This window comes from Numenius arquata, chromosome 2, assembly GCF_964106895.1.
Source record: "Numenius arquata chromosome 2, bNumArq3.hap1.1, whole genome shotgun sequence".
NCBI classification, from domain to species: Eukaryota; Metazoa; Chordata; class Aves; order Charadriiformes; family Scolopacidae; genus Numenius; species Numenius arquata.
In genome coordinates, this window is record NC_133577.1 from 67184330 (window position 1) to 67210189 (window position 25860).

Genomic DNA, 25860 nt, shown 5'->3' on the forward strand with positions numbered 1-25860 from the left:
TGAAAAGTATTCCTTACATTCCTCACCGTTGTCATAAAGCAGCTACTTATGCTGTTACAGCTTGTTTTTTCTAGGATGATGCTGATGTATACAAAGGAAAAAAATATCCCCAAACTGCAGAATTTGATGCTGTCAATTTGATGCTATGAAAATACAGGCTGTGCAGACATGAAACCTCCATGGAATAACAGGAGAGACCTTCTGAAGTAATACGTAGGAAAAGATAGGTGATGGAAACCAGCTTGTTTAGTCAGGAAAGAGGAATTCAGTCCCAGACCTTTTTGGAAGATATTGTGAATAAAACCAGAGGGTCCCTGCAAAAAGAAATGAGATGTTTTCTGGCTGATAGAGTAAGTTGGAGTAATTAGGTGTGAAAGTACACTTATCACAAACCAGCCTGAAAATATAATTGATGAGTCTCTAATTGGCTCCTAGAAAGGAAAGAAGGGACAGTAAATTGAAAGCAAAATTACTGAAGGGTTTTTTGGCAATTAGAGGTTTGGTTTTTTTTTTTTTTTATAATTTAGTGTGAAAAAGACAGATTGTGGGCTTGTTTGGTCACCGTGCTGACACTGTGGGCATATGTTCTATGTGATGATTTTTCAGCTGACCCGGATGTCAGGTGAAGTTTTTAATGTAGGGGAATGATCATTTTTGTAGGAGCTTTTCACTTTACATAATGTGCCAGGAGATTCCAGATGTAGATTTCAGCTCCATATAAAACCCATGACGTGCAGGGAGTTAGTGGCATTTCATCATCAAAAGCAGGAAATCAGTATTTTTCTGTTTACTTTAGCTCTCGTGTTTTTAGAAATGCTGTGCCTGAGTTCCTTTCGATAGGCTAAAACTAGTTCAAACCTAATCAGCCTCAAAACTGAATTTCTTTTTAGTTGCCTGTGTCAGTATCTCAGATACTTATAAGAAACTGCCTAGCTGCCCACCTCTGAAGAAGTGAGGATGCTTTTGTGAATGAAGAAATGTTACTTTAAATGTTTGAGCTTCACTCCTTATTCCGTTCAAAAAATGATGAGAAATCTATGCTTAAGAGGGGTTCTGGCATACTCAGCATTGGTTGAACTTACTTAAAAGGAGGAGTTCAGGATGTTTCTTGCAGACACAGTTTTGGAATGAACAGCAGCTTTGTTCAATAAAATTGATCGAGGTGTTAAGATGCACAAATATCTGTCTCTGCTGTCTCTGTCATGTCGGTAGGTGAATTGCTCTTGCAGCATAACAGTCTGCGGCTTCTGGGTAAGCAGTTATCACAAAATGGATGTTAGATGCGCTATTTAGTGAGAAAATGGGGAATGCAAATATACGGCCTTTCTGAATTCAGTGAATGCTTTTTTTCTGAAGTCAAAGCTTATTTGGTGTTCTTACAACACCATGTATCTTGTGTACTCCAAAGTTAAGACTGGTCGTGCTCAGAGCAGCTGCCGCAGCAGTGGAAAGGTTAAGGATCTGGAATGATCTCTGTCTTACCATACTGAAGCTCTTAATTTCTTCTCTTCCATCTCCCTTAGTATTTCCTACTTGTTTGTCTGTTGTCCTTCCTGCTGCCTGATACGACAACTGATACAGATAGATAATTTCCACAGAACCAGGAGATCTGGGTTGTCTTGCCATGGACACACAACCTGGGAAGAAATTTGGGCCAATGTTACTCATCTTGGCTTTGAAGAGATGGAGACCAATAGTCAAAATGTATATACTTAGACAAGTAGACTGTTTTTAGAAGAAATCATTTGTCTACAGTCCCAGTGAAGAAAGGGAGGGGAGTCTATAGCTTGCACCCCTGGAACTCTGCGCTGCTCAGGCTTTTGGCATTAACCTCCTTTTTGCTTTAGTTTCTGCTTCTATGTATGTACTTTCATATGTGTATAAATATATGTTGTAGTAGAATTATCTAGTTTTTAAACCAGTGAGGTGTTTTTTTTTTTTTTTTAGGCTCTAATTTTGTGACTACTGAAAATATGGCAAAGGCCTGTGATATGGTATTCAAGCAAAAAATACAATTTATTATTTTCTCTGTTCTGCTTTCCTCATGACTACTACCTATCTCCTGCTAAGTGAACCACTTGGAATGAAAACAAAGAAAGCTTAACCTAGACAAACTTAGTGGAGCTTCCATCACTGACTTTTGGGCATTTACATACAGACTTTTTCCCACTAACTGATGAATAGAGAACTGCCATGAAAAACTAAATAGCGAAAACCCCTACCTGGAGCATGTAGCTCCTTGTACGTGTTAAGCTATATTTTAGGGAAACTGACTGGATCATCCTTATGATTTCTGTATTAAATACCTACTTGTGAATAATACTTGTGTAAAAGCACACTGAAAAAGCAGAAACAGCATTGGGGTTTTTTTCTGGCCTATTTCAAGCTTATAGAATCACAGAATGGTACAGTTTGGGAGGGATCTTCAGCTATCATCTTGTCCAACCCCCTGCCAAAGCAGGTTCACCTAGACCAGGTTGGACAGGAATGTATCCAGATGGGTTTTGAATATCTCCAGAGAAGGAGACTCTACAACCTGTCTGGGAAGCCTGTTCCAGTGCTCTGGCACTATGAAAGTAAAGAGGTTCCTCCTCATGTTCGGGTGGAATTTCCTGTGTTCCAGTTTGTGCCCGTTGTCTCTTGTCCTGTTGCTGGGCACCACTGAAAAGAGTCTGGCCCCGTCCTCTTGACAACCCACCTTTTAGATATTCATAAGAATTTATGAGATTCCCCTCTCAGTCTTCTCCAGGCTAAACAGACCCAGGTCTCTCATGTTTGTTTTGGATTTCTATTTTTGCACCAATTACTGATTCTGCTTGGACACATTTTTATACAACTTGTGTAAGAGCTTTTGGGAAGCCTTGTGACTTCAACACTGTCCTTCACAATAAACCCCAGTTTGAATGTCACCAGTACTGGCTTTTAGCACACCATTGTCTGCTGATCTTTCAGTGGCCTCTGTAAAGTACTTTCAGATTGCACTAATGCGAGTTCCTTATTACAGGTGGTGTCTTATCTTAAAACACTTCTAGTAATGTACTGTTATTAACATAAGGGTTTCTTTCTGGTTCAGCAGAAATAATAGGGCAAGCAGCCAGGCCATCACTCGCTGTCAGTGTTTTAACAGCTCAAAATCCAATTAGTTTATCTCAAAACTACTCTCTATTATAGGGATTTGCCAATTTAAATTCTGCGTACAGAAATGCACTAACCCTTATGGTTGAGTAATAGTCACAGTTGACATCCACGGTACTTTGGGTGAAAAACGTGGATATTTTCTGCAAATCGGGAGGCTATTTCAGCAGCATTAAAATTGGCTGTGTAATATGACTGTTATGATTATGCGTAGTTGGACCACAATTGTTTCAACAGAGAATTGTGGTAGCATTTCTGTCCTTCCTGCTATGCGATTTACCTGAAAGCATTTATGTGGATTTTCTGAAGAATTCTGAGAAGTCAGTAAAAACACACAATTGGAGCACTAACTGATGATTTGTACGCACCCAAAGTACTTAAGAAGTAAAATGTTTTTGTAATCAGAGAGAGAGGGAATGAGAAGTTTCTGGCTTTTTAATTTTAAACTAAATGTTTTCTGTTATCTCACTAATAAAGGGCATATAACTGTTCTTTTAGAGTGTAAAGATCTGTAATTTCCTGCCATTGCCATTAGTAATGCTTATAGCATGTGTCTATTTAAAAATAGAATAAAAACTTTTGTTTCAGCATTAATTTTAACAACAGTTCTATGGAAGATTAAAGCAACTGTTGAAGACAGTACCACTGGCAGATCCAATTTGATCATTTAAACAACAAAATCAAAGTATGGTAAATAGTACCCCTTATTTTGAGCAGTAAGAACATGTTTACACAGCCTTGGATTGTCAAGATGAGCATAGGGAAGGGATACTGATTCTTTCCCTTTATCAGATCCCAGGTTCCTTCCTCTTCAATCTGAAAGGTTAGTATTTTTTTTGCATTTAAAAATATGAAATGTCTTAGATCTAGAGAAGGCTTTCTGCCCCATTTTTGAGGGGAAATACTAACTAGAATTAATCTTTCTGGGAAGATTCCAAAATAACAACAGTAATAAATTATTTATGAGAGCCCAGTTTGAAACTAGGTTACAAGGGACTTGATATTTAGAAAGCACTGGCCTTTTAAGATTCAAAGCCCTTAGAGGTATATAAATATAGATACTTGATGCTCTTTGAAAAATGTTGGCTAATGTCTTCGTTTTGGTATTGAAAAACATTGTCAAAATGATGTGGTGGTGTTTGAAGCCATGATCATTGTGGTATCTACTTAGTGTATAAAATGAACATTGATCTGTCTCCACCATCCTCCTGACCAAATAAATACCATATTCCTGTCAGTATGCTATTACTTATTCATATTGAAGTGGCATCTGTAAGCTCCAGCTATCTAGGAGGAAAAATAGTCTTTATTAGTTAATGAATAATTAACTTAGTCAAGTAGTGGAGAGGTGGGCTGATGCACGCAGAGAGGTAATGTGAAATAAGTAAGGTTAAATAGAAAGTTTTCCTGAGTTTACAATATAGCTTCTTGGTTTATTTTAAGCTTAATTTGTAACTCCTGTCTTAACTTTTAACTCTTTTCTGTGAAACTCGATGATATCTGACTTCTACTTAGGCAGTATTCTTTCCTTATGACTTACGTTAGTATCTCAGTTAAAAGATAGGCTTCTGAGGATAGTGACAGTGTCAGTATAATTATGATATTAAACCACTGCTTTCAGTTAACTGGAGCCAGCTCAGTAGTTACCAGTGTAGGGTTTTCAGTGTTAAATTTATGAAAAGACAAAGGATAATGAGCTTCTTTCAGATGTGATTTAAAAAGGTCAAGACTATTAAGAGAAGAATAAATCTAAAGGCCAGAAGAGACTGTTATATTAACTACCTTAATTTGCTATTAAATGCAGGCTATAAAATTTCATAGTCATTTTTCCGTTGAGTCCAAGAGCTTATGTTTGACTAATGCATTTGTTGCATCCAAACTTTTACCACCAGTCTTCAAAGGCCAGGTGAACAGACCGACCAGGCAAATGTAGCCCCAATACTAGAAATACGTTTCAGTGATAATAGGACAATACATACATATGTAGCAATACAGACCTGGGTATCAGAGTACTGACCACATGTCCAGTTCTGATGAAAAGTGGAGACCAAATGGTATTTTTTGCAGTCTTGTATGGACAGTCTAGAGGCAGCTCTGCTACTTCTGTCAAAGTGGTCAAGATATGATTTCTTGGGTTTTTTTCTTTTTCTGGATTTTAAAGATAGTCCTAATACCTAATTGATCATGTATTAATTTAGGGTTCCCAGATTTCTTTGGGTAGCTGGGAATTCATGTTACATAGCAATAATAAAAGGACGCATATAATACGCCTCTGTAGACAGGTGATAACAAGTGAAATTACAGCAATATTATTGGCATGGGTTTAAACTCACAAGCTTTCTAATGAAGAATTTAGGTCTCTTCCATTTTGCTTTTAGGTATTTCTCACTCCACCGTGTGAATAAGCCTTGCCTGGTATTTGTTCCAGTTGAGCTATTTGGAAACTTCAGTGGGATTGGAGTTGATTTGTATCAAACATAACTCTCTGCTCCAAATGTGAAACACTTAACTCTCCATGGTGGTTTTGAGTAGTTGTGATCTCCCAGAGATTTAATCATCCTGCTAGAGCAATTATTTAATTCCGATAGCCTCACTGGACACTGAGGAGTTGTGACTACTGTTTAGGTTCAACCCAAAGTTGCTACGCTTGACGTACTATAACAGGGAGATAAAAGTTGTTCTGGGAGTTACTTGTGTTACTACTCCATCTTCAGTCTGCTTGAAAGAGTTTTACCACATAACACCATAACATCTGTTTTATGCCACAAACAGTGAAAGCTGTTCCCTGTCTGGGTCTTGCTTTTTAAATTCAGATTAAGTGAGAATTTGCAAGGTACCTTTATGAGTTTTTGTGGTCCAGTGAGACTATTGATCTTTACTTTTAACCACCTCTGAATATTACCGACTTGTATGCTGGATGGGTATCACTTAGTTATCTGTGTGAGTATAATTGTAGCATGGTAGGCAGACAAAGAGCATGTGCACTTATTAATGTGCCTGTGGCACATTAATAAGACAGTACTGCTTCCCTTGGAACATCAAAGCAAACTTACAGTGGAGTCGTTCTGCTAAATTATTATTAAACCCTTCTGTGATTCTAAATTTGCTAAATGCATTGCTGAACGCTGTTTTTCCCCCCTCCAACATTCGTAGTGTTTCAGCTGCAGCTGGAGCTGTTTGTGAACTAGAAAGGTTTAGGGCTTATTTTTGGGGTTTTGGACAGTTGGGTGTATTTAGGATTCGTTCTGTTGCCTGCTGCAGCAGCGGCCAGACTGGAGAGCCATGTATGGCCCAGGGCTGCTGCACAGGGATACGCTCCCCTTGCTGACCTAAACTGGCACAGAAGAACTGCAATCACTTTTCAGCCTCTGTTTGATATCTGCACTGAGACTGGGGCTGGACCAGTAGTGAGTACTTTCACTTGTCATTTCCCAAGTCTGTTTTTCTTCTGGGCTGGGTGCTCTTATTGCCTGACATGGGTGAACTGTGGAAATCCAGTTCTCACAAACCTTATTCATCTGTTAGCTAAATCAGCACCAAATTATTGTCCTTTAACAACAAGCTGCCTGGTATGGCTTGTTGTGTTCCTTGTGTTCCTTTGGGTCTGTCTTCAGCTGAACACATATTGGTCCTTTTTCCTTGCTAATGACTTTTTTTTTTTTTTTTTTTACCCCCTTAGCAACTGTAGCACCAGGCCCTTCACATGTGCTTGTGGTCTGCTTGTGAACTACATCTCCTGTCTATGTAGACCCTCTGATTCCCTTTGGTACTCAAGCCTGTTAAATACTATTTACTCTGGCCCTGGAATCAGTTAGCATATAGGGGTGGTTCTGGCTAGGATTTATTCGTAATTTTCCTGCCCTCCCAAAATAACTATCACTGCTATCCTAATCTGATCATAAAAGGTCTTTTGTTTTATCTGTGGTCTTCAGTACTTCATGACCCTCGTAGTTTTCACTGAGACTCTTCACTAAAGTGCTGGTTTCTTATCTCAGATGTATCTTCTCCCCATTCCTCTACTCCCAGTGTTTCTGTGTCTGGTACCCTTTAGCGATAGGGTCAGTCTTTTAATGCAGGCTACAAGGTATCCCTGTCTTCTTATTCTGGCTTCCTCTTCATCCGTGAATTTTACTTGACTCTCTAGGCCTTCATTGTAATAGATAACCACTTAAATAGGCCCCTTTCATCCATATTAAAAAAGTATGCAAAAGTTCATCTCACAATGTTCCTGTAGACTGTTTCAATCCTTCAGAAATTATCTACACGCTCACGCAAGCTAGTTGCTGCTATCTGGCTGGGCAATAATCACCTTTAAGAGGTGACTTCATCCTTCATATGCTGTTAGTTTGAAGCTATCTTTGTTATAATTATGTTCCCTCTTGTTCTTGAGCACAAGCACAGCTGCAGCTCCCAGTAGTTGCTGCTTTGTGAAGAGCAATAAGAAAATGAGAGATCTGAGGGATGTATAACGTTAAAGCAATCTTGATAATACAGCGAAGCCTTTAAAGCACTGCAGGACTCATCAAGTCCATCTTATTAGCTCATTTTTAGTTATTGGATTAGCTTGCATTTCTGAATTTAGCACAGCCCTGTCATCTACTATTCTGGTTGCTTGAGCAATTTGATTTTGATCTATATTTTACCCTTCTATTGCAAATCACTCATGTCTCCCTGTTTAAACGCCTAATATAATTTGGTACGGTTCTAACTTGACTGGCATCTAATTTCATTTCAGTAATAATTTTCTCATTTCTGCTTTACTCATGATCCCTGGCTCTCTGTATTTAATAATGTGGTCTGTCACAAAATTTTTGCATTTGTTTTATTTCTTTTCTAATGGAATGCAGGGAGAGCTTGTACTATGTTCTCCAGGTCACTTAGGAAGTCCTGCAAAATGTGAGTCATGCTAGATATTTCTGTTTCAGTTGTTTGAATTTTCCCCACCTTTTGTGGCTGTTAGTGTACCTGTTTTCCCTGCTAACTTTCTGAAGCTGGTATTTGGTCATTAGCCAGTATGTGGTAAGCGGTCTCCTCCTGAGTTGTCTTCACCTCCACCATGACTTGAATGGCAGCCTGTGCTTCACTTAATTTTCTTTCTATTTCTTTCTTGTGTCTTCTCGTTGAAAAAGATGGCTAGCCCTTTTTCTGCTGAAGCCTCCTTTTCCTGACATCTCTTAACACAGTTGCTCTTCACAATCTTTCTGCTATTGCATTACATTCCTTGACTTTGTATTCCTCTACCTACTGTTGCAACTTCTACAACTCCTGCTCTAGGGTTTCAGGTTTTCTGGTTTTAATACTGGTTGCAGCCTTTTTCTTCTTATTTTTCAGCTCATGTTTTTGGCTCCTTTTCTTATACATCAGTGTCTAAAGACTCTAATGCTGCTCAGACGTTCCTAACTTGATTCCCCACTTCGTGCTTACTTTAATGCTCTCAAAAAATCATTCTGCGTTTCTTAATTGTCATAAATATATATATATCTATATACATCTCCTCTGTCCATGGATTAGGAACCCATTGAGAGCAGTTCTTGTTTCATGGTATTTTTTTACCCTTGAAATAAGTTTGTTTCTTTAAGTAAATGACATCTTTTGATAGACAAAGTAGATGAGTCCACTTGCTATTGAAATTAAATGGGACTAGTTTATAAGTAGCCACTTTTATCAAAGCAGAAATGAAAGGACAGAAATGTGTTGCCCTTTGGTTCTTTGTTTTTTCTTTCATCCCCTCTTTAATATAGTAGTAGTCACAGTGCAGTTGAAAAGAGGCTACAGGAATAAAACCTGGGTTTCTTCCAGAGGTGTGATGGGCAAAGAAGGTGGCCAGTAACAGGACCTGCGTGACCACCTCAGTCTCTTGGAAGAGGCTTGGCCAGGTCCCTGCTGAAACAGGCTGGTAGCTCATGTGCAGTGCTACTTCCCCTTAGAAGTATCGAGTGTATAATGTGTTTCACAGCACTTACCGTTTTTGGCAGCAAGAGATCAGTGTTCCTAAAATCAGAGTCTCTGTCATAAGGTACCTCTACAAGGTAGCTAATAAATGACTTCATGAAACGTTTTCCATTAGAGATGTCCTCCTTCATGCCACCATTTAAAATCTTTCATGTAGGAAATGTTTCCAGCAATGCAAGTTTACAAGTAAGAATCATTCAGTTTTTAATATTTCTTACAACAATTTGTCCTGCACTATCCAGGAGATTAGACCATATAAAACCTTGCTCCGTGTTGAGCACATAATCGCAGTCTGAATAGTAGCGAATTTTATGATGGTATCACAAGATGAAATCTGGCCACTCTTTCTGTCTTTATTTTCAGTGCTTTTTGTCCTGAGAAGCCTAGGCCATCAGGGCTTTCAACAAATGGCATTATTCTTTTTTCTACAGAAAATATGTTGTCTTCTTACTCCGGCCTTGCCAAAACCCCAGACCTTCCTCTGTGATATTTCACTGAAGTTAAAAGCTGAAGTCCCTGTTTTTATTTCCAAATACACCTCTTCTTTGTCACCAAGGGTTGCTGTGTGCTGTCATTCTAATTTTATTTGTATTCTGTGCTGTATTGCAAAGGTCAGCAATGAAACATGATTATCTTGGGATCTAATGAAATAGTTTCCTGCCTCCTGTAATTCTCGCAGTGGCTCAGACATTTAACCTTTTGACCCATTGGGACAAGCCTCCTAATAAATATACTGCTATGACAGCAGCGCTGTCTCAATTGTTTTCTGTGTTTTCAAGAAGTCAAATATTTTAAACATTTAACATTTTGCACTTCTTTTACTTCTGCATGATTTTCTTCTTAAACACAACTCAATATACCTAGTCTGTGTTGAATTTTTGATTCTTGCATAGTATCTATATGAATTTTACAGTAATAAATTACAGCATGCTGGGTAATATCTGGAAGAGTTTCTAATGGAAAGAATTAAAATATTTTTTTTTATATTACATCATTATTTCTTTTCCCCATTTTTTCTTTACCTTTATAATCTCTGTCATTAGCACGTGCATTTAATCAGGACAGCATAAGTGGTAGACTTTACCCTGGACGTGGTTGACGAGGTTCCTGATACTTGATTTATCTCACTTTTATTACCATTCCTCTGGTCTCTCTGGGCACAGTTTCAGCATGTGCCTGTGTTTTGCAGCTGTGAGATGGTGTGCCACACATGGCTGGCCCAGCTGAGCTGCAACGCTGCTCCTGCTGAACAGACCTTCATCAAATTGCTTGGAGCATGTTAGCTAAAATGGATTGAGTAGCCCTGAAAAAAAAAAAAAAAAAAAAAAAAAACCCAAAAAAACCAACAACAAACCAACCCTATGAGTTGCTATTTTCAAAGCAGCCTAAGGGATTTGGACAGTCTTTTAAATCAAAAATCCATCTCCATTTCCTGGAGTGTTCTGAAATGATCAGCACTGGTGTGCAATTAGGTGTATGTGCATTTAAATATACAACACACCGTCTTGATGTTATTTGGGTAATAAACAGCAGAGTCATGGTGAATTAAGTTGATCTTTTTTCTCTGAACTCTATCCTAATCAATTTCTTTTAAGAGATATAGCATTATAAATCTCTGGGTTCTGTATATTGCCAGCCTTTTCTAATGTGCATTGGGGCAGAGATGTATGGTAGCATAATACTAGAAGTTTACTAAAAATATTTCATTCTACTCTCTTTTGCCCAGTTTATCTTTCAAAGCCATGCTTTATGACATCTTGTCACAGCTCCCGGTGTTTTGGAGGTTTCCAATTCACCCTGTAAAGGGAAACCAATGCTTGAGAAACTCTTGGTGTGGTAGCTTAGATTCATGGACTCAGACAGCCTTTTATGCAAAAGGGACAACTCCACTATGCAGGACCAGCTCAGAAACCAGTGTTGTGGGGCAGCATGGGGCAGAGAAGGCTGATTAGCTTTCTACAGAGGCAGCCTGGGTTGGCTTGGCCAGTGTTGGACTGGGTGAAGAAAATCCTGCTGGCTCTTGTGGATCCTTTTGACTGGGCTTTGCCATTTCAGGGCATTTGTCAGCTTGAGCGCAAGACCTTGGGGTTGGAAGGTCCAGAAGCAGTGTTTTTGTTTTGCTAGCAAGCCTGTGGAAAACCTGAAGGGCTGAGAAATGTGGTGCAGGATAGGCCAGCTGGAGCTGCAGTGGTCGGGCCAGGTCTAGCAGGGCTTGTTCATTCTGGTTCACTGCTGCTCACATCTCATCCTAGCTGATGGTGCCGAGTCCCATGAGAGTCTCGTCTCTGCCTGCCTAGGGATCCTGCTTAACGGGGCACTGCAAAGCCACGTAGAGTTGTGTCAGTGTTGCTGTGCACACAACTATACTTGCAGGATTTTCAGAAGTGTGTTGAGAAGAACACATCCTTCCATTTTCCAAGGGTCATTTAGGTGGGGTGGCTTCTGTTTGTTCTGTGATGTCCCCCCTTGGGTACACAGAGACTTGAGAGTGGTGAACTTTGACTTAAACATCACCTGTATAGATCTGTATTTGGAGTCACCATTGTCTTTAAAAGGCTGGCTTATAGATTGCCAACAGTAAAGGTAGCTATAACTATATTTTGACACAAAGGAGTATCTATGAATCCTGAATAAGAAATAAGAATAAGAAATATGTTGTTTGATGACACAATGTCTTTTTCACTTTGTGTATCTTTTTCTATTGGTGTGTGTTTCCTACAAATGTACTTGTGCTGCAGTTCAGAGGTTCAAGTTCAAGATGTTTGTGGCTATACAGGCTTAAAAAAAAAATATCCATCAAATCTCTCGTGAGTTGCCTCAAAGTGGGAATCAATAGGGAGCTCTCTGTCCCCTTCTGATGTTAAAATACTTCAATTAACTGGCATATCATCCGCTCTCCAAAGGCACTTTGTAAAGGAATGAATGGAAAATGGGCATCCTATAGGCAGCTTCATCATCTCTGTCAGATGTCATGTTGTGATAGTATTTCTTCATTTAATGAATCATCAAATAGGATTCAGTGTAAATTGCAAATGCAGATTAGAAATGCTCTTCAAGTAATGGAAGTGTTTCATAACATAGAGTATGAGAGGCTAACAATAAATGGAAACTGCTTATGATAACTTGTTTTGCACGGAGGTCCTGGTTCTTTCAGGATCTCAGTAAGAAAAGCACCCAACACTTAAAGCTCGTTAACTAACTTACTCAATAAAGGATGGAAAATATAGAGAGAGTGATAGCAATCTTGCATCCCTCCTGATGTTGGGACCCCACCTGTTGTGACATTAGATGAGCCCCGGGTGGCTCACGGCACACTGTGCCGTTCCCATCTGTGGTGACTGTCACCAGCCATTCTGTGCACCTGGTACTCTTGTTAGGGTCTTGATCATAACACACGTTCATCAATCACTCATAGCAGTCAAGTTTGGAAGGTGGACTCAGCTTTGAAAAGTCCCTTGGATAATATGCTTCACTGCCTTATATCAATAAAATTATAGTTACTGTACAGGTGCACATAATATTTCAATGACAAGACAATGCTCTACACATTTAATTGAGTAGACATTGCCTATATACACATTGATTATCTATGCAGTGATTATGCGTACACAGATTAATTATACTATTTTGTAGAGCAGTCACACGCTACTTGTGATACAGGGGTATACTCTGGAGAATTAGTCGTGGCTACTCTGCTATGGCTGGTTGGTATCACAGGCTACCCAGAGCACACCCTGCATACTTGAGAAGGAAGCAAGAATGTGGGTCACTAAATTCTCAAACCACAGTCTTCGAGCTGCATCACTGCAGCATTGAAGGATGAATAGAAACTTGTGAAATGTGACGTATGCCTTTCAGCAAAATACCGGCTGCGTTAAGAGTCATTTGCCCAGTGAAGCCAGTGTAGTTCGGGTAATACGAAGAGATCTTGTGAGGAGTTTTTAATGTTGGAGGTGTAAACTTTTTTTTTTTAAAAAAAAAAAAGAAAAAAGAGAAAAGCCATCTCCAAAGTGAGGCAAACTGTTCGTGCTTCTGGAGACCTTATGGAGGGGGGGTAGGTGATACTCATTTTACAGAATCTGTAAGGTGCCTCACTTCTACCTGCTCGCACTCATTCTGTTACAGATTTTGTTCACTCACATGCTCATGCACCCATACCTTCAAGAACCATAATGTGTAGATGTGTATGTGTGCACAAGTAGTCACATCAGGATCATTTGTGTGACATGGGAGAACAGACACCAGGTACTCATCATGTGTCTTAAGTCCTTATTTACTGGTAATGATAAACTGTTTTTTGACTGTATTTGTTAGGAATGGATGGTGGTTTTGATATTGTGCTTTATGTTTTGTTTCATTCCTCTGCAAAAATCCTGAATTTCCCAGTTCTCTTTTTCCTTATCTGGGTATTCTATGGTTCTAGTCCTGTTCTTCATTACCTTGACACCTATCTTTAGGTCATTTTGTTCTTCCTTTTACATGAAATCACACATATGGCACTCTGTAGAGAATAATTGCTAACTTTCCTTTTAACCCCTGTTCTGCTGTTTCTTAGGGTGTGCATGTGAGCACATATGCACATGTACAGAAATATTTTCTTCTGTACTTCATTTGTACCGATCTTAATACTTTTGTTTTAAATCTCTTCAGAAGAATATGAAATCATTCACCTTAGTAATTTGTGGAAGGCACTCATACTTGCATTCTGATGTTGCGCCTGTGCATACTGCATGCTAGTCTCGTACTGGAATACGTTCCTTTACAGTTTGCTAAGTATCAAGTTCAGAGATGTGTGAAAGCTTCCTTTCTGAAAAAGGAAAGCTCCGGCATCCGGGGCCGTGGCAGATTTAGCGTGCTAGCTAAGCACTCCCTCGCTGGCTGCTGACGGGGGTGTTCTCCTGTCTGTGCTGCTGATTCTCCACTCTGCGGGAGTAGGGGCATCACTCCCGCAGCTGGGCCTCAAGGGAGGAAAGAAGGCTTTCCGTTCCATGAACAACCGCTGTTGCGAGAAGGAAGACTATAGAGAGAAAATTCTGGTGATGCTGGTGAAGTAGTTTGGAAGCCTCTGTGAAAACAGGACTGCCTCTGAAGTCCGAGATTGGCAGGTTTTGCTGGTTTTTAAAAATGTTTGTGGTTTAAAATGTTTCCAATCTGCTTGCAATTTCCACATGAGCAAATATAGTGAATCAGGAGCCAGAATACACTATATTATTCAGAAATAAATACGCAGGGGTGAAATATGGGCTCCACTGAAGCCCATGAAAGCTCTAGTTACTTTCTCAGTAGAAGTCATGGATGCTTGATTTGCATATTCTTATACAATTATTTTACAGTCTGGAAGATAGGTCACCCTGAGACAAAGCTGCTGATGAAGCAAAAGCACATTATCCTCTTAAATTTGTTATCCCTTGCAAACTGCTTATTGGGAGGCAATTTATTTCACAAAGGTGAGTTTTCATCACCAGGTGGTATTATGTATTTAACACTGTGCCAGAGAACAAGGCTGAGACCTACTCAAGAGTCCGGTTGTGGCTGAAGGAAGAAGGGCACATCCTATAAACGTGCTTGCAACCCTGGAAGTTGCCTGCCAATTCCTGACCTCGCTGATTTGTGTGTGGTTTTCAAATCCCATCCTCTCTGCAGCCGCTGCCTTCTGTATTCATACAGTAAAGAGAACTAGTGTTAGGGACAGCTGGGTCGTTAGGTAAAAGCACTGGGACAGCTATGCCTGAACTAATGGCTTAGATTGCAGGTTTCTTGCTTATTAAAAGTAAATCTTGATTGGACTAGTGCTTTTTGCTTATGTTGGGGTGGCACCCGGGAGCCTGATGAATCTGGAGCCCTGCTGCACTAAGACAAGTAGGTGTACAAATACAGAGGATGGGGCATGGCCTGCCACCTTCCATTTATCGTCAGGTTGGCTTTAGACAAGCACGTTTTGGTGTGCGTGCAGCAGTACTCGGAGGAGTGCCAGGTCATCTACCTTCTCATGCAACCTCATGTGTCAGACAAGTCCTTCTCCTCATTGGTGTACGCTGCTGACCAACAGATCTATTAAACTCCTTTCCTTGATATCCTTACTTTGGTTGAATAAATCAGCATGGTTTTCTGTTGGCTTTTTTTTGGTTGGTTGATTTTTGGGAGTTCACTGGGTTTGGGTTTGGTGTGGGGTGTTTGGGATTTTTTTCCCCTCTATACAAAGTTAATTGAAACTCCCTATGGATTACAGTGGTGACAACTTATAGAAATCCCATTCTTTGGTTCTTTGTCTCTTTTTTATTTCTTTTTTTTTTTTCCTTGCATTAAGTAGGCAAGCTGTTGTTCCTGTAACATGATTATCAGTACCACCATATGCCTTAAAATCTCACTTGCTCTAGAGGCATGAGGTTATCCAGCACTTGCAGTAAGCACCCAGCTGCAATAGCATTGTGTGAATCAGGTGTGTGCACTGCATTGATCAATGCTAATGGAAGCATAAAGTTCCCCATGGTAAATCTGAGGCTGGCAGCATTCTAATTAAACCTTCCTTTGAAAATAAATGAGAGGTCTTTGATTTTGGCCTCTTGTTCTGAAGGGCATACTTTTATTTGGAGATTTTTCCAACTTAAATTTTTAGGAGCTTTTATAAATGCCTGAAGCAGCAGAAATGTCTGAATCATCTGTCTTTCTCCTTTTAAACCTTTGCTTTAGAAATTATTTTTCTAAAAGCTAATGTGTAGCAGCAGCAGAAGAATACCATTTCCTTCTGAATTTGAGACCAAACCTCAGAATTCCTCCTAAAGTGAGGCCCAGCTAGTTTAAAGCTTTCAGGTGGTTCAGTAAGCAGGTAACCTACAGGTGTGTAAGTAGTTCTGTTCTTCAAGGATGGTGTGGAGAAATAACAATTAGCTATTTCTTAAAATTGCATGAATGTACTTGAAAGTTAGCACAAACCCAGTATTATGACAATAAAATACAGTTTACCACGCATAATTTTTTTATCTGTGTTGAGGCATATTCCTTACATCTTCAGTAGACATTGATACAGGATTCCTCCATTGCTTATTTTACTCTAATGTGCAAAGGGTGTTACCTTTTAAGAAGCAGCTTTCTCTTCCCTTGCTTCATCCGACTTCGCTGGTTGCTGTGCATCCGTGTCTAGGACTTGGTTGTGTCCTAGTCCTCATTTCCTCCCTTCTCTTCTGGAAGAGGCGTTCTGGGCATGCAGCCTCCGCTTCCTTATATGCTGCTCTGTGGTAGTCCTAATTTGCTGTGGTAAGAGTCCTTCCTTCTTCCCCCTTGTTGTGCCTTTGCATCCAGAAATAATCTTTCCCTATATGATACTACCATTGAAACATCTCTCTAGCAGAAAACTATAGCAAAAGTAGTAGCAGCAGTGTAGAATGTAGTTGGTACCCTTCATGGGTTAGTTTTGTTATTCACTAGCAATGTGACTTTGCTTAGTCCAGTCCTAAAATGCGCTATAAATGTTCTCTCACTATAGAATGTGAGTTTACGTATGGGGAGCTAATGGGAAATAACTAGAATGTCCCAGCAGGCCAACAACTCTTAAAGAATTGGATTTTGGCACACGTTCTTTGTAGCTTTATTCAAGCAAGTGCAGGAGAAGGAATTGTAATTATCTTGGCCATTTCATAGTTAGAAAAATAGAAAAAAGAAAAGCAATCTGAAAAACAAAGAAAGATAAATTTTTAGTTAAACATGGGGTTTTGCTGTTAACTGCAATGGTAATAGAGCCTCCATGGAAGGCATGCTCCATCTCGGATGTCAGACATATAAAACAAAAATAAAAATCTTTGACAGTCTTCCATGTTTGTTCTGGTAATGCTTCTATTGGTTTTAATTGGAATTTTGTAATGGCTGGAGGTTGGCCTGAGAACAGGTACCAATATAAGAACCAATATAGATGGTGGTGCAAATTTTTAAACCACCTTATGTTTCATTAATAATGTGTAAATTGTTTTGTTTATAGAAATAATTTAATTATTGGCCATATTCATTTTGAACAGCTCTCCTTTAAAATTACCAGTGTGAACCTAATTAGTTGTGTTGTAGATAAGTGGTGCTCTTTGTTACAAGCTTCCCCTTTCTTGTGTTTTCTGTGCCTGGAGGGAATGCTCAGGATGGGGAATTTCAATCCTCATCTAGAGTGCTGTTAAAGGCAATTAAAGTGAAATTCTTATTCACTCCCCCTTTTACTGGATTGCCAGGAACAATAGAGGTTAGTATTGAATGTTCATTTTCATGGTAGTGCTTTCTTCTTCTTGTCTATAAATATTTCCTAACCGTCACATTTAGGAATATTTTTGTTCCTTATTTATAAAAAAAGCAGCGTGGTCGCCTAAGGCCTCACACTGTGGCATATTGATTGAAATCAGCACAATATGTACTGGGACTGCAGAAGCGCGGCCATCTCTGTAGCTGAGTTGAATGTAAATGCTCATTTCCCTCCGTACTTTCTGAAGGCTTTGTTGATTAGCATCTGATATATGAATTTCAACAGGCCTGTAGACACTGCAGGGATCTATTGAGAACAAACAGAAGACATCCACAATGTGCACACTTTTATCCAAAGCTTCTTTGGGGAAAAGACTGTGAATTGTTTACATTTGTCCTACTGCTCTGCATCTGTAAACAGGCTCAGTATTACTTATGTTTTCCATGTATCTGATCTCCTCAGTATGTCTGGCATAGATAAAACCTCTGGGACGTTAGTTTGCAAGTCAAGTCTCTCATGCAGATATTAACTGACATGACTTTACAGTTGCACCAGCATTCACGTTATTATTGAATTGAGTAGATTACAAGCAAGCTGGTATTTGGAAACAAAACTAAATACTTTTTTCCTTTAGGACATAATAAAATAGCTTTTTCAGGTAACATTTATGGACTTATCATAGCTATCTATACTGTGCTCATAACTATAGTATATTATTTCTCAGATTGGGAATGGGTGTATCATAACAGTCCTTTTCACTGTGTAGCAGATACTGTCCTCTACACTTTTCAAATCGAAAACTGAGGAATAATTTCCTTAATGTCATATTAAGTGTCTGTAGCAAAGCATGAATTGAAAACAACTGTCCTTTAAAGTTTAATTTTCACCTCTTTCAGAGGGCTGACTGAGCTTATAAGAACAAATAAGGACCCTTCAGTTTGTCAGCTTGCTTTAAACAGAGCACAAAACATATAGTGTTTTTTTTCTCCCATATGGGGTATATGAAGTAAGTGGTATGTGGTTACATTAAAGAAACAAACCCAAACAAACACACAAAAATCCTATTAATTTTGTGTGGCATAGAGCATAAAACTGATCATCTTGAGTCTGGAATTTATGAAATGACCAATGCTTAGGCAGTTGCTTGGGTACAACTGAATTTTGATCATTTATCTCATATTCCTTTTGATCAGAGGACTAGTTAAGTCTAGGGACCTTGTTTGATGTTGTGAGCTGAAAGGAATTAGTGATGGGATCAAGCATATTTCTATCTTCTGTTTTTCTGTAGGAGAGTTCAGCATCCTGCTTTCTTCAACACAGGAGGAATTAGACAAATGGGACACTTCTGGAGCTGTAAAACAGCAAGCTGTTTTCAGCTAGCCTGTCAACCCAAAAGTTCATGGTCTAGTTTTCTTGCCTATGCCCATGCTGATACAGGCTGTGTTCTCAATCTGTTTCTGAGTTTTCAATCTGCTTCCCTGCATGGGCTGTCCATCTCATATGCACACAATACCTATTAAATTCCTTCTTCTCTCATTATTTTGACAAAACGTGCATCTGTCTGTGTTTTGATTGCAATATGGCTATTATTTGCATTTGAAGACTTTCATCACTTCAGTATTGGATTCCAAAAGGAAACCTACTGATCTCTCACAGCCATCTTAAATGAACATCAGGAGGTCATGTCAACTACACAAAGATTTAATCTAAATTCTGAATAAATTTTACAGACATAAAACTTTCCCACTTTTTTTTTTTTTTCCATGACAGGAACACATCAGTCACTTCTGCAAGGGTGCTGTTTGTGCTGCCAAGAGCCATCAGTTTGGTTTAGATTCAGTGCTACCTACTGTGTTCCTCAAGAGTAAAACACAGTCCTTGTCCAAGAACCTGGACAATCTGTGTAACCGAAGCGTGAGGGAGCAGGGAATGACAAGCAGCCAAGTGATCCAAACCAAGCACTGAATGTATGCCTGTAAGAAAGCCCATGGAGAGAGAGGTTCCCAGTTAGACTGAATGCTGGCTTGGATTTACTAGCACAGAAACTGCTCCGCCCAGGCTGATTTCAGCAGTGTTCAGGCCAGCAGGGTGTAAAATATTGGAGATAATTTGAGGAAATAATGTGATGTGGCTTCATTTAGGCATATCTTACAGGGGGCAGTTTTGTGCCAGCGGGTTTTGAGGGAAGGTCTAGAGCCTGCTCAGCCACTTCCCACCCCCTGCTCAGCCTTGCCTGGAGGGGGTTTCCTCACAGACCTACACCTGCCACTGATTGCTCCTTAACAGAAAAATGTCAGAAAACCCTGAGCTCTGGTACATGAACTGTGAAGAAGAGAAAAAAAATGTGTAGTATGCTTTAAAAAAAAAAAAAAAAATCTCTTATCTGAAAGAGAGACACAGAATTGTAAGTGACTAAAGGAATAGTCAAGTGGTCAATAGGTAAGTGGACATAAAATTTGTGCCACAAAACAAGGTCTGTCCCTTACAATTCACCACAGTGAGGCATCTCTAGCAAATGTTTGCATCTGTGGTGCCATACTGACATTTGCCTAGGAAACATGCTACCCTCTTGGATAATTCCAATCTGCTTTCCCCTGTTTTTGTGTTAGGAATGTGGACGTAACAAATACATAATATATTCTACTTTGCAGCGAGTTAGCAGCTGAAATAGGTAATCATTTGAACAAGTTCAATGCTGTTGCATTATGCATCAGAAAAACTGCATTAAGTGTCAAAGCCATAAAGATAGGATGCCTGCTCCTCCTGATAGCAGTCAGGTCATGTTTTATTGCTTATTAATCATCACAGACTAGAAGAGTGAGTTTCTATGCAAACAATAGAGAATTCCTGCCCCAGGAGGTGGCTAGCAAAAATAAAACTGAAACTCAGAAATAGCATCCTTCATTACCTACTTATGTTTAGAGCTGATCTTTTGCATACGTGCTGCTTTCTACACCTAAATTAGACATCTATCTTCTCTTTTTTCCTTTTTTTAAGTGCTAGATATAATTTTCATTTTACAAACATCATTTGATGTCGCTCACTGCACATTAGCTTTCTATTGCTATTTATATTTGTCAAATAAGTATTTTTACATACGTTGTTTGGAATAGTCTTATTTCACGGAATCATGGAATTGTCAGAGTTGGAAGGGACCTCTAGAGATCATCTAGTCCAACTCCCCTGCTAAAGCAGGATTGCCCAGAGCACATTACTCAGGACTGCATCAAGGTGGGTCTTGAAAATCTCCAGAGAAGGGGACTCCACCACCTCCCTGGGCAGCCTGTTCCAGTGCTCTGTCACCCTCGCCGTAAAGAAGTTTTTCCTCGTATTTAAATGGAACTTCCTGTGTTCCAGCTTGTGCCCGCAATTTTTCTATTTTTCTATTTCTCTTTTAAAAATCTGTGCCCATTTTGTTCACTGCATTATTTCTTTCATGCTAGTTTGCTTCTGATACTGGAATTTCCATCTGGGGTTATTTGCAGTTCTATGGCAAATGACCTATTCCTCAGAAATTATACATTTCTCCGTGATCAGACTGAGTTCTTACCTGTGCATGCTACCTGTTGCCATCCTTTCTCATGCACTCAAACAAATGTTGATCATTATTTTATCATTCTCAAAGTTCAAATTTTAAGACACCCCTAAAAAGTCAGGATGCTGTTATACAGGTCTGGGTTCTCAGAATATATATACAGTGCTTAACGGCATCTTGTTACTCAGCTTTTATGACCAACTTACAAAAAAGTATGTCCTAACTCAGTCAACAGCACCCTTTGAAGCAAAGCCTTGAGAGAAGTGACGGGACTAGTATAAGGTGAAATTAAGACTGGTCTCTGTTAGGACAGTCTTTGTAGCTGACTTCAGCTATTGTCCCTGCGCTGGGAGGGAGTTTCTCAAGGCAATAGAGTCATGACTAGGTCAGATAACTCTGTAGCCTATGTTGATGTACTTGTCCTAATCCAGTTGAAAAGATGGAAGAATGTGAAAGAGTTTGCCCCTGCTTTTGCCATTCTGGGGTCACCCGATTCACCTGAAATTTGGTTTAGGGAGAAGCTGGTACTAATATGGGTGACAAAGTTCTTTTACACGGGAACAGCATCTCTTCAGGAGCCAAACTGTATACCTTTACTATAAATACCTGACCAAAATATTGATTTCTTCTTCAAGCACAGGGAACATCTGCTGTGTGTTTGCACGGTACTTCTTCCTCTCACTCGATGTCACGTGTTATTAAAGGAAAGCTATTTCCCCAGTCTGGATTCTGTAGCAGGCTGGTATTTTCCCCATATACAATACCATAAGATATGTTTAGCAAACCAGGTTGTATCCAACACATGACCCAAATGCAAGTGGGCTTTCTTTAGCCTGCAGTCCACGTTGCCATCTTCTCATGTTTTGAGCTTTGCCTGCTGCTTCCACCTTCCATACCTGATGCCAACTCCAGTTGCATCCAGTTCTCACATACAAATGCCTTTGTTTGTGCCAAATGCTCCTCCAGTTTGTATCTCATCCATTGCTGGCTCTCACTAATATGGATTTCGCAGCTCCTGGGGAACCTTTTAGCTCTTTACTGTCCAACGTGTTCAGGAGGTAATTGTGAAGGCTGAAGTGGGCTGTTCCAGCTCTCCCAGGCTGCAGCCCATTCGTGCTGCTGGCTGAGTGTGGGTGTTCATGTGAAGTGGTGGTAAGGCACGTTGTCACATCCGGGCCTGGAAACCAGTAGTTATTGGAAGACAACTGTTGTGCCTGTTATAAAGTTAGTTGACCTGGAAAGTTTTTCAGGTCAACTAACTTCTCCCATTGTTGGGTTGGCTTCAGTGAAATAAGTGAGCATAGTTAATTGAAATGTTTGTATCATAGCAAGGTTATAAGGTTTTATAAATAAGTAATCATATTAAGCAAATTATTAAAACATAAGATCAAAATAGAACAAATACCTGGCTACCAGCTGCAAAATATGTATGGGTTAATTTTAAAGTGATCAATCTCATGGAAGACCTTAAGTGGGTATGTCTGGAAAGTTTAAACATTTTGGTGTTCTATACAGGGCATGAAATACAGAAGCAGGACTTATTGTTTGCTTTTTAATTACAAGACATCTCATGTTCCTCTCCATGTTGCATGGATCTGCATAATTTCCATCTATATGGAAAGAGAGTTATGCTTGCTTTCTTTCCTTCCCCTGATATTTAATATATTGATAGCAGTTTAAGAAAGAAATGGACTAGTGTAATAAATAGTAATGTTCAAATTTTATTTCATAGGAAAAAATGTTTAATTTTCTCTGACATTTTCTGTTATCATAGATACAAGAAAATGTTAAGTGTACAGTAATTTTCTGTTATGCTATGCACCCTTCCCAAAACCTGTATTCATGGCCATTCTCAAACATCACACATGCTAAAATGCACCTTCAAAGTACATTTGAGGAAAACATAGTATGTACCTGGAAGGCCATCATCACTGTACCTGTATTTAACCATAGTGCTTTAACGATAGCGCTCTGGTAGAGAGGGCTCTACCTCCCATTTCTTCATGAGCTTCTCCAGCCTTGTCAGTTCTACCTGCTTTTCTGCTGTGTTTTGATTTTTTCCTCTGGACATGTGGCCTTTACCTTTGTCCAATAGGGTCTTCATTACACTGGTACGTTTTGCTTAGTCTCAAATTAGGAACAGTGAACCACTGAATATAAATATATAGAGTAAGATATAATTTATTAGCAGTGTTCCTGAAACAGTCATCTTAGATTCACAGATATAGTGACTGAATCAGTGCTTAACAGTTTCATTAAATTGGATTTCTTGTTATTTGGAAAATCCTATTCGGCGAGTTGCTGATGCTTGCTATTTCAGTAACTTGCAGTCTTTTGAGAGACAGCTGAGTTAATACATTATTGAATATTTTTAGAATCCTTTAATGCTGAGTTCACAGGATTCTCTAAGTGAAGTAGACTTAAAAGCTAAAAAGTTTTTGAACAGGGTTTTGCTTTGAAGTTTCTAAGGGGCTGCTTCAGTCCTAGTGCCAGTAAAACTTAGAGCATGTTCTGAAAGGCTATAAATAGCGGCAGTAAAACAATGGTTTTCATTTGGTAAGTAGCTCTTATTGATGGGAAGGCAAAGCAAGCCACCGCTTACAGTGGGTACAAATGTATACTCTGCTTTGTGGTTTCATGAGCCTGGGTAGAAATCAGGCTTTTGGGAAGAATTTCCCACTGAAAGCACGTATATTACCATGACTTATAATTCTCTCTCCTATATTGGGGGAAAAAAATAAAAATAATGGTCTTTCAAACACACTTTCTTTGAATTAAGATATACGAGAGTGGTTTTGCTTATGTTAGGCTAAATGTTTTTCCACATTAGAGGCCTTGTTTTGGGTTTTTCCAGAATTAGGCCACACAGTTTTTAACCAAGTCTGTTTTTAAAGGTAATACAGACAAAACAGGTTTTGCTTTTATTTTACTTTATATAATTATTTTATTACTATTTTTACTTTATATAATTATTTTATTACTATATTTACTTTATATAATTATTTTATTACTATTTTTACTTTATTTTTAAATTATTTTGTGTTATTACATTATTTTTTTATGTTGTTATATCATTGCAGGTTTTTCCCCCTCTGTCTTTCACAGCTGAGTGATACCTCCGTCACTTCTACTATTGTGGCTTGTGCTTTGCTTTCTTCCAGGTAGCTTCAGAGCTGTCCAAAATAACATCATAAATTATCACTGAGAAGTATTGCCTTATTAAGCTTCTTTATAACACTGAAAATAACCTATATATTTAGAAAATTCTTGAATACTTAAATACTGTTTCTTTTCAGCAGAAGCAGAAAACACGGAGTACGAATAAGATGAAGGGGCTGTCAAACTCCGTGTTTAGCTTACCAGCGGTGTAGATGGACACTGCTTGATGGTCAGCTCATTTATCTTTCTTTCAAGTTATGCGTAGCTATTTTCCATACCGTCAAGTCAGCTCCTATAATAAAAGAATATTGAAATTGGAAAGCAATTTAGAGAGATTTGTCAGCTATTTATGCTCTGTAAAACAGAACAAGCCACGCGTTTATTTTGCAGAACTAGAGAAGAAAGGAACTGACGAATTATCAGCTGGTCTCATGCAGGAGAGTTAAACACCAGTGCTAATTAATGGCTAGTTAGCAGAGCACCATCTTGATCTCAGTGGAGGTCGCCTGGATAGGGGCCATAAATCCATACTGCAAATGGGAACAGCTTCAAGATGCTTCATTTCAGCTAAATGGGATGGTAGCCCTCAGCTGCTAGGAAGCTGCTAAGGCACTATTTATTAGGTCAGAGTTTGGGACTCTCAGATCTATTTCATTCCCGCTGGCTCTGCAGCTGCTTGTTATTGTTGATAATTTTTCTCGGGCTTCAGTAGTTTTATACCATGCACTGTTTCCCTCTTGCAGGCATTTGGACAGTCCTTCTCGATTCACCGCAAAGTGGCTGAAGATGGTGAAACACGTGAAGAGACTCTCCTCCAGGAGTCTGCATCAAAAGAAGCTTATTACCTTGGGAAGATTTTGGAGATGCAGAACGAGCTGAAGCAGAGCAGGGCAGTGGTCACCAACGTTCAGGCAGAGAATGAGAGACTCACTGCTATTGTCCAAGACTTGAAAGAGGTAAATGGGGCTGTGCAGGGAGCAAAGGGGTGAATTTTCTTGGAATATTATGGATGGCATGGCTCCAAGTCATGAAAATACTACAAGAAGAAAAAAATGCTCACCTATCTGTCTGTGATCATCCCAGAAACCACCTGGCCTGAAAAGGCTGTAATTTAAAAAGTTAAAAAAAAAAGTAACTTTTTTTTTAATTATTTTTACACAACAACAAAAAATCTCTACAAATATAATGAAACCCAAATCAGGAAGCTATAATTTCCAAAGTACTCTTAGCGTTCTGTATTGTATTTTATGGGGCCTACATACAAGTGAATTTTACACAAACAAACATTCTGCACACTCCTGGTATTCATGCAACTCCTCTCTTTCCCAACATTCACATCATTTCTCAGGCATTCTGGATTGGCTAGGGTCAGGTAAAGCTTTCACCAGTTTTCTTCTACTGTAGAGAAAAATTTTAAAATGCATGCTCATGTTTAGAAAATGGGCAACAGTAAGGAAGTCAAATGTATTTATTGGCCATGTGGGACATAGTTGTTATTGATTAACTTCAATGGAGAAGTTAGTAATGTTTAATAACGTGTCTTTTTTCCTTGAAATTTGGAAATTTAGACGGAATGTTTTTTACTTATTGTTGCTTCATTATTCCGGATAGCGGGGGACTGATCTAATTTTACTAGTTTATTCTTTCTATATTGATGATTAGTCTGCACAATCTATGTAGCAAAGCTCAATATGAGACTGTACACAAGAAGGCGACTCTTTCCTTCAGCTTCACTAGCAAACTGGCTCTTGCTCACATTCTCATAGACTAAGATGTGCGTGTCCCAGCACTCTGTCCAACACTAATTGTGGCAAAATGGAGAGTAAGGAATGCTGACTATCGAGTCCTCATCAGCTGTCCT

The 25860-nt window shown here is 39.2% G+C and overlaps 1 protein-coding gene across 5 annotated transcripts in view; it reads left to right on the forward strand.

Annotated features, from left to right (window-relative positions):
* BICD1 (BICD cargo adaptor 1) overlaps positions 1 to 25860 on the forward strand; it is a 183227-nt gene that overhangs the window by 70251 nt on the left and 87116 nt on the right. For all 5 annotated transcript variants that reach the window (XM_074168086.1, XM_074168087.1, XM_074168089.1 and 2 more), the window contains exon 2: positions 24743 to 24955. In XM_074168086.1, the coding sequence (XP_074024187.1) occupies positions 24743 to 24955 (213 nt within the window). The remainder of the gene's footprint in view (positions 1 to 24742; positions 24956 to 25860) is intronic.